Raw genomic sequence first — 17667 nt, 5'->3', positions numbered from 1 at the left:
GGAGCAGTATTGGCTTTCCGCTCAGGCGAAAATAGCTGAGCATGATCGGGTCTGCTCTACTGCGCAGGGGGAACCAGCTCATCTGTTTGTTTTTTGGATGTTGGAGGAAACTGGAGTACCAAGAGGAAACCCACGCAGACATGGGTTGAACCGAACGTACAAACTGCGTGCCAGTGTTCTGGTTTAGATTCAAACCATGGACTCTAGTACTGCAAGGGGAAAGTCCTGGGCACCCCCATAGGGCTTCCCAAACCTGCTGAGCTACTAATTACCTCACTTGTGCACGTTTGTGGTTTTCTGCAACATGTACTGTTGGTGGTACTTGAGGACAGGATTGCATGATCACATGATCATCACCAGCCAATCAGAGAAATGCAAATTGATCTCGTACGAAAGCACTTCTATACCTTTCCATACAGCATTGTGTCGTCTTGCCTCATAGGCCAGAGCTTCAGAATCTGCTATTTCTGGTTCATAGGGGCAGCCATCTTGCTTTTTTATAGAATTATGGAAATTACCTTCTCTGTAGAACTGACATTACCAAGGGAGAAAGTTCCCAAAGGAAATCCTAAAGGCCCACTAACCATACATTTTGTGGTCAAAATCCACAGAGGTATTTACACTAATTGCCCCACCTGTGGTCTCCTGCAAGACATGCACAGTTGGTGCGCCTTGAGGACAGGGTTTGGGAACTCAGTTGTAAAGAATAAACTCTACTCTGTTAACTCTACTTCTAGGCTGCTTTACTCTACAATCTCTAGAAAGAGCTTCTAAATTATTTATGTTTGGATGAGCTTAAAGAGAGATTGTCAGCCAGAAATTGTATTAATTAATCAAATCAAATTCCATCACACTGTGGGTTGGGTTTCACCACAATATCAGCCGTACAGACCCCCCTGACGATCTATTTGACAAAAGGTAAAAATTTCTCATGGGTAAGGGGGGATCAGCTACAGATTGGGAAGAAGTTCAATCCTTGGTTACGGGTTCCTCTTTAATCTTGCGCTGTGTACTTAGATTAAGCCAGCTGCTAGTTCATTTGGCGGAGTGGATTTTTGCAACAGGCTAATGGTTATTTAACCCACCAGATGATTGGCTACTGGTTAATTTACCCTGTTTCCTGATACATAGTCATATTGGTAAAATGATTTCCTCCTTGCTGGTAACTATACACTGTTCTGTTATTATGAGTACTTTTTAAATAAGCCTTGACAGTTTGAAGCCGTTCCCCAGGGTAACTAAGAAAACATTCATATTTCCTGTAGTGCAGTGTGGATACTTCAAATTCCTGCAGAGACTTAGCAGAACAAAGCGGATGATTGTTAATATTTGCAAGGTTTGTTGTTTTAGGGCCATGTTTTCACATTATGGAATTGGTCACAAGGGCCATTCTCACTTGTGAGTCTGTGTCTACACCAGTCAGCTGTTTGAACTTCAGATGGATCGTGCTGGTGTGTATAAAATATGGTGCAGAGACATAACAACCACAATACATGAACACATTCGATTCAAACCACGTATATGTCATTCCAACCGCACATGCGTAGTATGCTCATGGCGATGAGCGCGTGATCTAGAAGGGCGCGCGGTTGGACCACGCATGCACAGTTGCGCACGACTCTAGGTCGGGTCGCGCATCTAACAGAGTCGCAAGCAGGAGAACACTGGCGACCCAGAGGACGCCAAGGGACCTCACGGGGTATGGGTGGCTGGGGGAAGCCCCAGGTAAGTTCAGTATTTCATTTTTTAGGTCTGTTCAGGGTTTCTTTAGCCACTTTTTCCACCAGTACAGTATATCTGCGTCCTCTGTGACTTCATCTAAGCCACGAGGACGTAGTTATACGTCTTGTAGCCGAAGCACAGCTGTGCACGGTTGGGCTTACTCCTGTGCACACTTCTGGCACTATCTGATGCAGCACTCATTGGTGAAAGGGAATATAAGTTCCCTGAGCCAATAACATTGATTTTTACCATTAAAAATACATTTTCTCAGTTCATAGTAAAAAATACTTACTGTAGCATTATTTCAGAATCAAATACTGTATCTTCACCATAAATTGTGACAGGAGTTTTATGATAAACAGTAGAAATAGCCAAACACAATTTGTGTTTTTTATCTACAATAGCACTTTTCATTTTTAAACTGGAATTGGTAAAACTGAGAAATAATGTGTTTTTTCTATTTTTTTTTCCTATTAAGATGAATAGAAAGCAAAATTGTTTGAGGGGAAAAATGCCATACAATGAAAGCCTAGTTAGTCTTGAAACAAAAATGTTTCTTTTAGGTGTCATACTAGGGATATCGTTATTGATAATTAAATAGGGACATAGCTAAAATGTCAAAACTGCTCTGGTCCATAAGGGGGAGACAAGGGCCTCAATTCACTAAGATCATGCTGGAGATAAGGCAAGAGAAAACTTACGTCCACACAGTAAAGGCCCATACACACGTCGGATTTTTCCGAACGATGGGTCGTTTGAACGTCCCGTCGTTCAGTTGTCCGCACGCCAAATCGGGCGTGTGTACAGACTGTCGTTTGGGTGATAAGACTGATTTTGAGCGATCCGCCCTGCTTGGTCCCACGAAACGCGTTGCCTGTGCTAAATCTTCAATTAAACTTCCTTATCAAAGTGAGTTGTCGTCTGTGAGGTAAGCCACCTCATTTTGTTATTTTATTGATTTTAGAGTATTTTATAGAAATTGGGCGTCTCTTTACCACTTCAATGCGCGCAGCGGCGTTTTTACTCACCTCCTGGGGGATCCCAACGTAAGCCGCCATTCTTCTTCCTCTCCTCCGAGGCTCTGTTTCCCCTGGTGAGATCGCTGTCTGTAGTCATGAGGGTTACAGCGTCTGTCGTCATAGGGTAACAGCGTCTCCCGGAGGCCAGAGAGAGAACCGCAGCACTGGATCCCAGGGAGGTGAGATAGTGCTGGGGTTGCTACAGTGTGAATTTTTCCAGGGTTTAGGGTCTAAAAGCATGCTAAAAAAATTGCACCGCTTTTAGACCCGAAAAAACAGAAAAAAATCAGACCGCCAAGGGGGTTAAAGCTATTAGTCACTTGTAGCACCTAAAAAAAAAGTCCTGCAGTTGCTTTTAGTAGCAGAAAGTGAAGCAGAAATTAAAGATCACACCAAGCCTGGTTTGAACTCGCCGTACAGACTGCACAGTGCCGCAGGCGCTAATTATCTGTGAGCCTGGGATGTGGCTGCAGACATTCTAGACTTAATGTAAGTAAACAATACAGCAGCTACAATTTCCTCTAGGGCTCTTTCCAGGTAGGGTCTTTCTAGTCTAGGGGTAATTATGCATTATTTAAATAAGCGTAATGTTAATCATTACCTCCGAACAACTCCAAAGTGCCTTGCTCTTTTGTCCGCTGTGAATATTGACATACAGTCATATTTTTCCATAGCAGAAAACTGCTGTTATATATTCACGGTGATCTCCAACACATCACTCGCACAGTGGCACGGTACAGAACCCCTGTCCCTCCCCACAAAAAAAGCTCCCTTTGAATAAATCAAAGAGAACAAAACAAGAAATCGTTTTATGGATTTTTGTGGTTGCCTTCAAGAAAGAACTTTTTCCCCCCCATAATTATGCTTTATGAAACAGAACAAGTCCGTCAGCCAAACACAGATTTCTGTATCAGAAAAAAATGACAAAGGCTATCTATTCGCTGCAAATTTTTGGGATACGGAGCTAATGCAGTGTTCAGGAGCTAAGAAGAGCGGGAAAAGTGCCTCCAGAATCCTGAACGGTTGCCCAATCTGTTTCATGTCTGTCCCAAATGCTGGGTAGAAACCAGGGCTGTGGAATCGGAGTCAAGGAGTCGAAGTCGGAGCAATTCTTGGGTACCTGGAGTCTGAATCGAGGATTTTAAGTCAGAGCAATTTTTGGGTACCTGAGGGTCGGAGTCGGTTATATAAACCGAGGAGTCAGAGTTGGACTTTTTTGTACCCACTCAATAGCCCTGACTGGGCTGTGCAGTCAAGGAGTCTGAGCAATTTTGAGTACTCTGAGTCAGAGTGTTTTTGTACCGACTCCCCAGCCCTGGCAGAAACGCTAGTAAAGTTTATGTCTTGTTTCAGCCTAGGCATACGTGAAATGGAGCCCCAAAATTATCAGGTACACGCTTCTACGCTAGCAACTCATTAAAGTGCACCTGAGACGAACCTCGGGGACGAAAACCAATACTTACCTAATAAAAGTGAATCCTCTGGATCCTATAGAAGCTTCTCACAGCGTCCTCATGTCCCCCGTTGCCGCTTGTGGACACCCAAAAAATTGCCAACAACGGCTCGTGGATAATCGAATCAGGGATGTGCTTTTCAGGCACAAGCGCATCCGTAAAGCTTCTGCACGAATATGGCTGCGCCTAAGCAGTAAGATGGAGCCGCACGAAAGGCTAGGTGCTAGAGTGCAAGCTCGGCCGTGCTTTGCTGTATTCACGCCAGAATGGGGGCACGTCCCCAATGTTGAGGGTCCCGGGCAGCGGTGGAGGATAGTAGGGAGGATCCAGAGGCTTTCCTTTCCTAAGGTAAGTATTAACTTTTATACATTTATTACAACTCTGCTTTCCTTTGACTTCCTGAAACTTGGGACAGAAGAGAATTTGGTGGAAAGGTTGGAATTAGTTAGGGATCTGGGCTGAGCCTGTGGACAGAAGAGAATTTGGTGGAAAGGTTGGAATTGGTGAGCAATGGGGCGGAGACTGGGGACAGAAGATAATTTGGTGGATAGGTTGAAATAAGTACTAAGGGAGGTGAGCTGAGACACAGGACAGAAGCGAATTTGGTGGAATGGCTGGAAATTTGTGAGGGATGGGAGTTTAGACCCGGGACAGAAGATAATTTGGAATTGGTGAGGGATGTGGGCAGAGACTCGGGACAGAAGATAATTTGGAATTGGTGAGGGATGTGGGCAGAGACTCGGGACAGAACAGAAATTTGGAGTCTGTGAGGGATGTGGGCAAAGACTCAGGGCAGAAGAGAATTTGGAATTAGTGAGGGATGTGGGCAGATACTTGGGACAGAAGAGAGTTTGGAATTGGTGAGGGATGTGGGCAGAGACTCGGGGCAGAAGAGAATTTGGAATTAGTGAGGGATGTGGGCAGATACTTGGGACAGAAGAGAGTTTGGAATTGGTGAGGGATGTGAGCAGAGACTCTGGACAGAAGAGAATTTGGAATTAGTGAGGGATGTGGGCAGATACTTGGGACAGAAGAGAGTTTGGAATTGGTGAGGGATGTGAGCAGAGACTCTGGACAGAAGAGAATTTGGAATTGATGAGGGACATGGGCAGAGACTCGGGACAGAAGAGAATTTGGAATTAGTGAGGGATGTGGGCAGATACTTGGGACAGAAGAGAGTTTGGAATTGGTGAGGGATGTGAGCAGAGACTCTGGACAGAAGAGAATTTGGAATTGGTGAGGGATATGGGCAGAGACTCGAGATGGAAGAGAATTTGGAATTGGTGAGGGATATGGGCAGAGACTCAGGGCGAAAGAGAATTTGGAATTGGTGAGGGATATGGGCAGAGACTCAGGACGAAAGAGAATTTGGAATTGGTGAGGGATATGGGCAGAGACTCAAGATGGAAGAGAATTTGGAATTGGTGAGAGATATGGGCAGAGACTCAGGACGAAAGAGAATTTGGAATTGGTGAGGGATATGGGCAGAGACTCGGGACGGAAGAGAATTTGGAATTGGTGAGATTGTGGGCAGAGACTCGAGACTGAAGAGTATTTGGAATTGGTGAGGGATGTGGGCAGAGACACCCTGAACTGAAGAGAATTTGGAATTGGTGAGGGATGTGGGCAGAGACTCGAGACGGAAGAGAATTTTTAATTAGTGAGGGATGTGGGCAGAGACTCAGGACGGAAGAGAATTTGATATTGGTGAGGGATGTGGGCAGAGACTTGGGACAGAAGAGAATTTGGAATTGGTGAGGGATGTGGGCAGAGACTGGAGATGGAAGAGAATTTGGAATTAGTGAGGGATGTGGGCAGAGACTGGAGATGGAAGAGAATTTGGAATTGGTGAGGGATGTGGGCAGAGACTCGGGACAGAAGAGAATTTGGAATTGGTGAGGGATGTGGGCAGAGACTCGGGACGGAAGAGAATTTGGAATTGGTGAGGGATTTGGGCAGAGACTCGGGACAGAAGAGAATTTGGAATTGGTGAGGGATGTGGGCAGAGACTGGAGATGGAAGAGAATTTGGAATTAGTGAGGGATGTGGGCAGAGACTCGGGACAGAAGAGAATTTGTAACTGGTGAGGGATGTGGGCAGAGACTGGAGATGGAAGAGAATTTGGAATTAGTGAGGGATGTGGGCAGAGACTCGGGGCGGAAGAGAATTTGGAATTGGTGAGGGATGTGGGCAGAGACTCGAGACGGAAGAGAATTTTTAATTAGTGAGGGATGTGGGCAGAGACTCGGGACGGAAGAGAATTTGGAATTGGTGAGGGATATTGGCAGACACTCGGTACGGAAGAGAATTTGGAATTGGTGAGATTGTGGGCAGAGACTCGGGACAGAAGAGTATTTGGAATTGGTGAGGAATGTGGGCAGAGACACCCTGGACTGAAGAGAATTTGGAATTAGTGAGGGATGTGTGCAGAGACTCGGGACAGAAGAGAATTTGTAATTGGTGAGGGATGTGGGCAGAGACTCGGGACAGAAGAGAATTTGTAATTGGTGAGGGATGTGGGCAGAGACTGGAGATGGAAGAGAATTTGGAATTAGTGAGGGATGTGGGCAGAGACTCGGGGCGGTAGAGAATTTGGAATTGGTGAGGGATGTGGGCAGAGACTCGAGACGGAAGAGAATTTTTAATTAGTGAGGGATGTGGGCAGAGACTCGGGACAGAAGAGAATTTGGAATTGGTGAGGGATATGGGCAGAGACTCGAGTTGGAAGATAATTTTTAATTAATGAGGGATGTGGGCAGAGACTCAGGACGGAAGAGAATTTGGAATTGGTGAGGGATGTGGGCAGAGACTCGGGACAGAAGAGAATTTGGAATTGGTGAGGGATGTGGGCAGAGACTGGAGATGGAAGAGAATTTGGAATTGGTGAGGGATGTGGGCAGAGACTCGGGACAGAAGAGAATTTGGAATTGGTGAGGGATGTGGGCAGAGACTCGGGACGGAACAGAATTTGGAATTGGTGAGGGATTTGGGCAGAGACTCGGGACGGAAGAGAATTTGGAATTGGTGAGGGATGTGGGCAGAGACTCGGGACGGAACAGAATTTGGAATTGGTGAGGGATTTGGGCAGAGACTCGGGACAGAAGAGAATTTGGAATTGGTGAGGGATGTGGGCAGAGACTGGAGATGGAAGAGAATTTGGAATTAGTGGGGGGATGTGGGCAGAGACTCGGGACAGAAGAGAATTTGTAATTGGTGAGGGATATGGGCAGAGACTGCAGATGGAAGAGAATTTGGAATTGGTGAGGGATGTGGGCAGAGACTCGAGACGGAAGAGAATTTTTAATTAGTGAGGGATGTGGGCAGAGACTCAGGACGGAAGAGAATTTGGAATTAGTGAGGGATTTGGGCAGAGACTCGAGACAGAAGAGAATTTGGAATTAGTGAGGGATTTGGGCAGAGACCCGAGACAGAAGAGAATTTGGAATTGGTGAGGGATATGGGCAGAGATTCGGGACAGAAGAGAATTTGGAATTAGTGAGGAATGTGGGCAGAGACTCGAGACAGAAGAGAATTTGGAATTAGTGAGGGATGTGGGCAGAGACTCGAGACAGAAGAGAATTTGGAATTAGTGAGGGATTTGGGCAGAGACCCGAGACAGAAGAGAATTTGGAATTGGTGAGGGATATGGGCAGAGATTCGGGACAGAAGAGAATTTGGAATTAGTGAGGAATGTGGGCAGAGACTCGAGACAGAAGAGAATTTGGAATTAGTGAGGGATTTGGGCAGAGACCCGAGACAGAAGAGAATTTGGAATTGGTGAGGGATATGGGCAGAGACTCGGGACAGAAGAGAATTTGGAATTGGTGAGGGATGTGGGCAGAGACTGGAGACGGAAGACAATTTGGAATTGGTGAGGGATGTGGCAGAGACTCAACAATTATTATTTTAGCTAATTTATGCTATTGTTATGTGGGTTAAAAGCACAGCCCTTGTATAGCCATTTAGCCAACAGACTTTGCCACAGGAAAACGTCACATTTTGCTGCTGGACACTAGATGTGTTTCTGGACAGACTGTTCTCCACTCCAAACTGTTGGCATGTTTGAAAACAAGTGGAAATTACGCTTACTGGTAACTATGAAAATCTTTAGCTAGCAGCAAATTGAAAAATAAATGTATATCGCCTTGCAGCGCTGGGTCCCCGGTTTAAATCCCAGCCAGGGCACGATCTGCAAGGAGTTCGTATGTTCTCCCTGTGTCTGTGAGGGTTTCCCCCAGGCAGTCTGGTTTCCGCACACATCCCAAAAACATACAGATAAGTTCATAGGCTTCCACCTAAATTGGCCATAGACTACAATACATACACTACACAATACATACAGTACATTATAAATTGGCCCTAAACTAAAATACATACACTACAGTGCATACATTATAAATTGGCCCTAGACTACGATGTGCATTTGACTGTGGTAGAGATTAGACTGTGAGCCCCTCTGAGGGACCACAGAGGGGGTTTGTTTCATATACAGTGGGTTGCAAAAGTATTCGGCCCCCTTGAAGTTTGTCATATTACTGCCACAAACATGAATCAATTTTATTGGAATTCCACATGAAAGACCAATACAAAGTGCTGTATACGTGAGAAGTGGAACGAAAATCTCAATGCAGAGATCTACAGCTCAGGTGGGGGAATCTGTCCATAGGACAACTATTAGTCATGCACTGTACAAAGTTGGCTCTTATGGAAGAGTGGCAAGAAGGAAGGCATTGTTAACAGAAAGCATAAGAAGTCCCGTTTGCAGTTTGCCACAAGCCATGGGGGGGACACAGCAACCATGTGGAAGAAGGTGCTCTGGTCAGATGAGACCAAAATGGAACTTTTTGGCCAAAATGCAAAACGCTATGTGTGGCGGAAAACTAACACTGCACATCACTCTGAACACACCATCCCCACTGTCAAATATGGTGGTGGCAGCATCATGCTCTGGGGGTGCTTCTCTTCAGCAGGGACAGGGAAGCTGGTCAGAGTTGATGGGAAGATGGATGGAGCCAAATACAGGGCAAACTTGGAAAAAAAACCTCTTGGAGACTGCAAAAGACTTGAGACTGGGGCGGAGGTTCACCTTCCAGCAGGACAATGACCCTAAACATAAAGCCAGGGCAACAATGGAATGGTTTAAAACAAAACATATCTATGTGTTAGAATGGCCCAGTCAAAGTCCAGATCTAAATCCAATCGAGAATCTGTAGCAAGATCTGAAAACTGCTGTTCACAAACGCTGTCCATCTAATCTGACTGAGCTGGAGCTGTTTTGCAAAGAAGAATGGGCAAGGATTTCAGTCTCTAGATGTGCAAAGTTGGTAGAGACATACCCTAAAAGACTGGCAGCTGTAATTGCAGAAAAAGGTGGTTCTACAAAGTATTGACTCAGGGGGCCGAATAATTACGCACACCCCACTTTGCAGTTATTTATTTGTAAAAAATGTTTGGAATCATGTATGATTTTCGATCCACTTCTCACATGTACACCACTTTGTATTGGTTTTTCACGTGGAATTCCAATAAAATTGATGCATGTTTGTGGCAGTAATGTGACAAAATATGGAAAACTTCAAGGGGGCCTGAATACTTTTGCAACCCACTTTAGCTGCCCTTGTGCCCTCAGGGGGTTCTAGTCAGCTGAAATCTTCAAATGAGAACATTGAATATGTGCAGAGATGAAATGGCCGTTATCCTCCCCGATCACACCCCCTTGCACCGCCGACATTTTAAGACCTGCAAAGAAGAAAAAAAAAGCACCACCGCACAATTTACCTACTCCTGGATCCATTCGCTGTCTTTTCCGCCTTGTTAGTTCTCCAGTTCTGCCACCATGTCTTCTCGTATCAGCCATCACCTCCACTGCTATGACGCTGACCCGAAGGTACTTTGAGGTTACTTCCTGGTCAGTGCTGTAGTGCTAAAGATACCGGCAGATAGGGGGGGACATGGCAATGGAACAGGGCAGAAAAGGCAATGAAGGGATCCAGGAGTAGGTGAGTTATGAGGCAGTGCTTCTTTTTTTTTGTTTTTGCAGGTCTACAAACATCAGTACAGGAGTACTTCAAGTGACAAGACAATATACTCAGCACTGCGGAAGATGTCAGCGCTATATAAAAACTAAATGATAATAATATACCATTCATTGTTGAATGCAAGTTGATGCAAATATTATGCAAGTGTATGCAGTTTAAAAATTCATGCTTATGTAAGCTGCATACTGTAAAGATGTAAAATTATGTAAAAACAGTGTATATATATATATATATATATATATATATATATATATATATATATGTATATATATATATATATCTGCACGTAATTATTCATACCCCCGGCAAATTTTGACTTAAAGTTACTTTTATTCAACCAGGAAGTAATTTTTTGACGGGAAATGACATAGGCGTCTCCCAAAAGATAATAAGACGATGTACAAGAAGCATTATTGTGGAAAAAAACATTTCTCAGCTTTTATTTACATTTGAGCAACAAGTGTCCAGTCCAACATTATTCATATCCTTCTCAAAAATCCATAGAAAAGCCTTTATTGGCTATTACAGCAATGAAACTCTTCCTATAATTGCAGACCAGCTTTCTGCATGGTTCCACAGGTATTTTTTCCCATTCAACTTTAGCAATGTGCTCCAAATCTTTCAGGTTTTAGGTTCTTCTTGCCATCACCCTGATGTTTAGCTCCCTCCACAGATTCTCAATTGGATTCAAGTCAGGACTCTGGCTGGGCCACTCCAAAACGTTAATGTTGTGGTCTGCTAACCATTTCTTCACCCATTTTACTGTGTGTTTTGGGTCATTCTCATGCTGAAATGTTCACTGACTAGCCAAGTTTCTTTGCAGACTGCCTGATGTTGTCCTTGAGAATCCTCATGTAGTGCTCTTTTTTTCATGGTGCCATTTACCTTGATTAGGTTCCCTGGTCCATTGGCTGAAAAACGCCCCCAAAGCATTAGGTTCTCACCACCATGTTTGACAGTGGGGATGGTGTTCTTTGGGTTGAAGGCTTCTCCTTTTTTACGCCAAATGAGGGAAACATCACTGTGACCAAACAATTCAATTTTTGTTTTATCTGACCAAAACACAGAAGACCAGAAGTCTTCTTCTTTGTCCAGATGAGCATTTTCAAAGGCCAAACAAGCTTTTGTGTGCCTTATCTGGAGAAGTGGTGTCCTCCTTGGTCTGCATTCGTGGAACCCAGCAGTGCGCAGTGTCCGTTGGATTGTCTGCCTTGATACATTGCCACCAGCAGAAACCAGATTCTCCAGGATGGCCTTGGTGGTGATCCTTGGATTCTTTTTCACCTCTCTCACTATTGTCTTGACCAGCACAGGTGTCGCTTTTGGCTTCCGACCACGTCCTCTGAGATTTTCCACAGTGTGGAACATCTGGTATTTCTTAATAATACTTTGCATTGTAGCCACTGGAACTTGAAAACATTTAGAAATGGCCACATAGCCCTTTGCTGACTTGTGAGCAGCCACAATGCGCAGCCACAGGTCCTTATTGAGCTTCTTTGCCTTAGCCATGACTATCCACAAACCAACTGCAGAGAGCTGCTGTTTTTTACCTGTTGAGTTGATTAAAACAGCTGTTCCCAATTAATCAGAATCAGTAATTAGGATGCTTTAGAACAGCTTGGACTATTTGAAATGGTATAGAGCTTTGGATTTTCCTTGCTCAAATATAAATAAAAGCTGAGAAATGTTTTTTTTTTCCACCCTAATGCCTCTTGTACATCATCTTATTATCTTTTGGGAGAAACCTATGCCATTTCCCATCAATTATTACTTGTTGGTTGAATAAAAGTAATTTTAAGTCAAAATAAGCCAGCAAGTACAATTATGGGCAGCACTGTTATAAATATTTTTTAGTGCCTAATAGCTGTATGGCGACTAGCTGGACTTCCTAACAATGGTGCTGCGATTCCCGGCGTTTAGCTTTCCTATGCCCGGCGCTCTTTATTCACAAAACCCTTATTTTCATGTGATTGTTTTTGCGCGAGTGTTTGTGTATTAATGTGGCTCTATCCATTTTTGTTTTCGTTAAATGGAAAAGCTTTTTTTTATTTTTTGTGTTTTTTTTAAGCTTCATTCTCTGGGAAACAATAAACGCCACGCAGTATATTTATGAAATGCTTCTCCGCTCGACGAAATGGAAAGTGGGAGGAAATTCCGAGAAAAAAAAAATTTCATGCTGCTAAATCTCTCTAGATTTATTTTTATCAAGTCAAATTAATGCAAAATCCCAGCGCAAGCCTTTGAATTTAGGGAACTTTGGAGGAGGGTCACTCCCTAATGGTAATTATTGGTTTTACATTTATTTTTTCACAGGGGAGCTGATCACAGCCGCCTATGAGCTTGGCGTAAGTATTAATTTTATTGTTTAATCAATGCTCTCATTAACAGTTTTAGGAATTAGGCAAGTTTAATTAAGCATGGAGCAAAGTAGATTAATTTATTTTCAAATCATGGTTTTACCAACTTATAAGTATAGTATGCCACAATTTACTTTAAGTTTTAAATCCAATTAAACAAAATTATGAAGCAAAAGCTTTTTACTGTATATACAGTTTGCATGGCTTATTATCGACCCAAAATTTGGATAAGCTTTGGGAGAATGAACTAAATCGGGTTAACAGTTTTTTAATAAGTTTTATTATTTAATAAACTTAATTATGGTGCCATGATCCCTTTAGGTAAGACTCAAAGTCTGTTAAAGTGGCACTAATCTGGAGACAGTGTGGTCTTCCATGTCTATTCGTCACTGGTGGTATGGTTTAGGGGCGTTTTCTCCAAGACCAGTGGGGGAGATTTAGCAGTATTACTTTTCTGCCAAGGGGCGCAAAACAGGAGCAGCGACACACAGGGTCGGATTTACATCTCCAGAGCCTAAAGGCTTAAAGAGTACCCGAGCCGAAGCTCGGGTACAAAATTAGATACTTACCTAAAGAGAGGGAAGCCTCTGGATCCTATTGCGGCTTCCTTCCCTGCTCTGATGTCCCCGGTTGCTGAGCGCGGCCCCCCAGGCAATTAGCGATAAGGCATTGTCACTAATCATATGGGGCCGCACAGCTCTTCTTCCTTCAGCGTGGCTGCGCAATAGCCGACTCAGCCCGCCCGTGCATGCACAGTAAGCCGGCTCCGTGGTATGCGCGGGCGGGCACGCATGGCTACTGCGTGGCCACGCTTCAGGAAGAGAAGCTGCACGGCCCCGATGTGGAGAGGAACTGCGTTTAGCAATGGTTGGCGTCAGATCAGTGAGGGAAGCCTCAATAGGTTTCTGAAGCTCACCCATCTTAAGGTAAGTACTTGATTTTGATCCCAAGCTTCGGTTCGGGATCACTTTAAGAGACATGGCGTCTTAAAGCACAACTGAACTGAGAGGGATATGGACGCTGCCGTATTTATTTCCTTTTAAACAATACACATTTCCTGGGTATGCTGGTCCTCTGCTTCTAATACTTGTAGCCATAGACCTTGAACAAGAGCTCATCAGAAAAGCCAAGCAACTGGTATTGGATAAAAATAAATAAATATGGCAGCTTCCATATTCCTCTCTTTTCAGTTGTCCTTTGAGACACCATGCCTCTTAACTGCTTGCCGACCGCTCCACGCCAATTGGTATGATTGGCCTTCTATGGGGCTAGCAGGAGAGCGCGCGCGCCGATGCTTGTGCATCTCCGTTTGGAAGGCGGAGCTCTGCTCCGCCTTCAGTCCCCCAGCGGCAATCACCGCTCTGAGATTGTTAGAGGGCTAAACTGCCGTCTAATAGGGCTGTACAGCGCTGCGATCTAAGGCAGCACTGTACTGGGGACACAGAAGCGATGGGCGGTGATAGGCTTCAACCACAGCCGATCATTGTGATAGGCTGACGGGGGGAAGGAGGGTGGGGGAAAAATAGGCATTTTTATTAAAAGAAAATAAGAAAAATATTTGTATAAAAATAAACATTGGGGGAGTGATCAGACCCCACCAACAGGGAGCTCTGTTGGTGGGGAGAAATGGGGGGGGGATCACTTGTGTGCTGAGTTGTGCGGCTTTGCAGCGAGGCCTTAAAGCTGCAGTGGCTCAATTTATGAAAAAAGGCCTGGTCACTGGGGGGGTTTAACACCGCGGTCCTCAAGTGGTTAAAGTGATCCTGTGCCGAAGCTCGGGATCAAATTCAAGTACATACCTTAAGAGAGGATAGCCTTAGGATCCTATTGAGCCTCTATATTCCACTCACTTCAGTCGTCCTTTACTCTACCTTAAAGGGAACCTGAACTGAGTATAATTATTTAAAAACACATGCTGTAGCTTCAAATGAACATTACATACTTATCTTGCCATCAGTTCCTCTCAGAAGCTCACCATTTTCTTCTTACAGTGATCCCTTCCAGTTCTGACAAGATTTTGTCAGAACTGAAATATACCAGTTGCTGTCAGTTATATATCAGCAGCTGTCAGTTACAAATGAATGTGCACGGTAATGTCCATGCTTCCCTATGGCTCAAGTGGGTGATATTACAGTTTAACAGTGTGCTGACCAGGAAGCTGTTATGGGGTATTGGCCATTTTCAATATGGAGGACGGAGAATTCCATCAATCACAGTGGACAAATGGGACGCAGGAGAGGAGAAAGAGATTGATGAGCAGACTACATTGGAGGGAAGTATGACCTGTGTATGGTCATTTTGAATTTTTATTTTCAGTTCAGGTTCTCTTTAAAGTAAACCAGAGATGAATCTATACAAAAGATTTATACATACCTGGGGCTTCCTCCAGCTCCCCCCTCCCCCCGCACATTGATCACTCCAACAGCGTCTTCCTCCGCCTTCTCCTGGTCCCAGTAGAAACCCACAAATTTGGTGAGTCGGGGCGCACTGTGTATTCGCCGACTAACCCTGACTGGGCAAATTTACGCTGCCTCTACTGGGACCAGGAGAAGGCAAAGGAAGGTGGCATGGTCCTGTGGTGGTAATGATCACTCCTATAGATACTTTGAATAGTGGTAATCATTAACAAACTGTTCCCCATCCCCTTCTTGCAACTCCGACACTGTGGTTGTTCTTGGCAGGATTTGGTGCACCGTATCTATTGTAATGTATAGTGCTTGGGGGGGGGGGGGGGGGGGCAGTGTAAAATTTGCACTGGGGCCCATAGCTTGTTAGCTACGTCACTGCCCCTAAATTAAATGTATATGATGATGTCTAACATAAATTAACTGGCCTCATAACAGTCACTTATAATGCTCTATATAGTTGAAGTGTCAGTCATCCCAGGTTTTGCTGGTTCAGGTATTGTTCACCTTGTTGTTTGTTTTGGAGTCGTTTTTCCCCCTCGTCCTTCAGAAGATGAAAGCTGGATAAAACGTTCCTAATCTTCTGCATGACACCTCTAGATAATCTCCAGGACTCGGCATTGCTGAAATGTAGCGTCTACTTTCCCTTTGATGGTGTTGGCCGCTCTTTACCCTTGCTGTCGAGTCCATAGGATGCTGCATGGAAACACCATTGTCTGCTTTACAACACAGGAGGCAGCACACCAGGGAAAGAGACCACCAATTGCAAAAATAACAAACATATCTTTATTGAACCATTTGCAAGACAAACAAGCTTAAAATGCTTAAAAGGAACATGAGGTGTGAGACCTATGGAAGCTACCATATTTATTTCCTTTTAAACAATACCAGTTGCCTGGCAGTTCTGCTGAACTTTCTGGTTAGTAGTGTCTGAATCACACACCTGAAACAAGCATGCAGCTAATCTTGTCAAATTTGTCATAGACGTCTGATCTGCATGCTTGTTCAGGGTGCATGGCTTAAAGGAAATCTGAAATATAAAAAAAAAAAAAAAAATTTCACTTACCTGGGGCTTCTGCTAGCCCCCTGCAGCCACCCTGTGCCCACGCCGTTACCTTACAATCCTCTGGTTCCCAGTTGCGGCTCATTTTCACTTTTGCAGTCGGCGTCCACTGCGGCTGCGCGGCGCTGGCTGGGTGCGTCCTCATATGCGCTCCCGTTGCCGGGAGCGTCCTGCGCAGGCGCAGTAGAGATTTTCTCATACTGCATCTGCGCAGGACGCTTTCGGCGGTGTGAGCGGGAGAGTGGATGCGGGTGGCCAGGGACGAGCAGGCGCAGCGGCCATCAACTTGTAAGTCAGCAGTGAAGAAACTGAGCCGTGGCGGGAGACCGGAGGATCATTTGCTAACATCGCGGGCACAGGGCGGCTGCTGGGGGCTGGCAGAAGCCCTAGGTAAGTGAAAATCTTTTTTTTTTTTTTTTGTTCAGTTCCGTTCTGAAGCATTAGAGGCAGAAGATCAGCAGGACAACCAGGCAATGTGCGTCATTAGAAGGGAAATAAACCTCTCCCTCTCACCTCAGGTTCCTTTTAACCCTCTGGGCGATAATCCCGAGCTGAGCTCGGGGTAAGCCGCCGCAGAGGATTTCTCAGGCCCTGGTGGACCGATTTGCATAATTTTTTTTTTTGTTGCACGCAGCTAGCACTTTGCCGCTACCCGCCGTGCCACGCCCCCCCCCCCCCAGACCCCGTGCGCAGCCTGGCCAATCAGTGCCAGGCAGCGCTGAGGGGTGGATCGGGACTCCCTCTGAAGTCACGACGTCGTTGACGTCATCCCGATCGTCGCTATGGCGACGGGGGAAGCCAAACAGGAAATCCCGTTCTGAACAGGATTTCCTGTTTGCTTTGATCGTCGGAGGGGGTGGGGGGATGACGCTGCACAGCGGCTATCATGTAGCTAGCGCTAGGCTAGCTACATGATTACAAAAAAAAATTTAAAGTACTGCACCGCCCCCTGGCGATATTATTGTATTGCCCAGGAGGTTAAAGTGGTCTGAAAGCCAGCATTTCTACTTTATTCTAAAAGATTCCTCACAGCTTGAAATCTACTATCACAGAAAAAAATATCACCCTAGTGCAGTGATGGCTAACCTTGGCACTCCAGCTGTGGTGGAACTACAAGTCCCATGAGGCAGTGCAATACTCTGAGCTCTAAGCATATCTCGAGGAGGCAGAGGCATGATGGGATATGTAGTTTTGTCACAGCTGGAGTGCCAAGGTTAGCCATCACTGCCCTAGTGGCTGCAGCGTGTTGAGTCCCCCAGGAGAAAAGCACAATATAAATGTTCTGTGCCTTTTCTAAACTTTCAAACAATTGCATGGCCCAATTAATGCAATGATGAGGTAAACTAAAGTGCTAGTGGGATGAGAGGCTTGCTCTGTAAGAGAAACAGACACGTTGGAAGCAAATCCCAACATCCGCAATGGCTGAGTACCCAAAACAAGCAGTGCAGCCATAAATATATACCAGTGCAATAGTACCACGTGCCCCAGAACTGCCCTCCGGTCTTGGTGCGCCTTGCTTCTTGAGAGACCACGCCCAATGTGCTTACCACACAGACAGCACCAGCACACAACCAATAGAATTCAAGCATGACTTCAATTCAGGGCCTAC

At 45.0% G+C, this 17667-nt stretch overlaps 1 protein-coding gene across 5 annotated transcripts in view; it reads left to right on the top strand.

Moving 5' to 3' along the window:
- The window catches only part of TMEM260 (transmembrane protein 260), a 162476-nt gene that overhangs the window by 22430 nt on the left and 122379 nt on the right, over nt 1–17667 (top strand). For all 5 annotated transcript variants that reach the window (XM_068254379.1, XM_068254381.1, XM_068254377.1 and 2 more), the window contains exon 3: nt 12547–12578. In XM_068254379.1, coding sequence (XP_068110480.1) covers nt 12547–12578 — 32 coding nt within the window. The remainder of the gene's footprint in view (nt 1–12546; nt 12579–17667) is intronic.

The sequence above is a fragment of the Hyperolius riggenbachi genome, chromosome 9, assembly GCF_040937935.1.
Source record: "Hyperolius riggenbachi isolate aHypRig1 chromosome 9, aHypRig1.pri, whole genome shotgun sequence".
Lineage (NCBI taxonomy): Eukaryota > Metazoa > Chordata > Amphibia > Anura > Hyperoliidae > Hyperolius > Hyperolius riggenbachi.
This window is presented reverse-complemented; position numbering and strand designations above follow the sequence as displayed.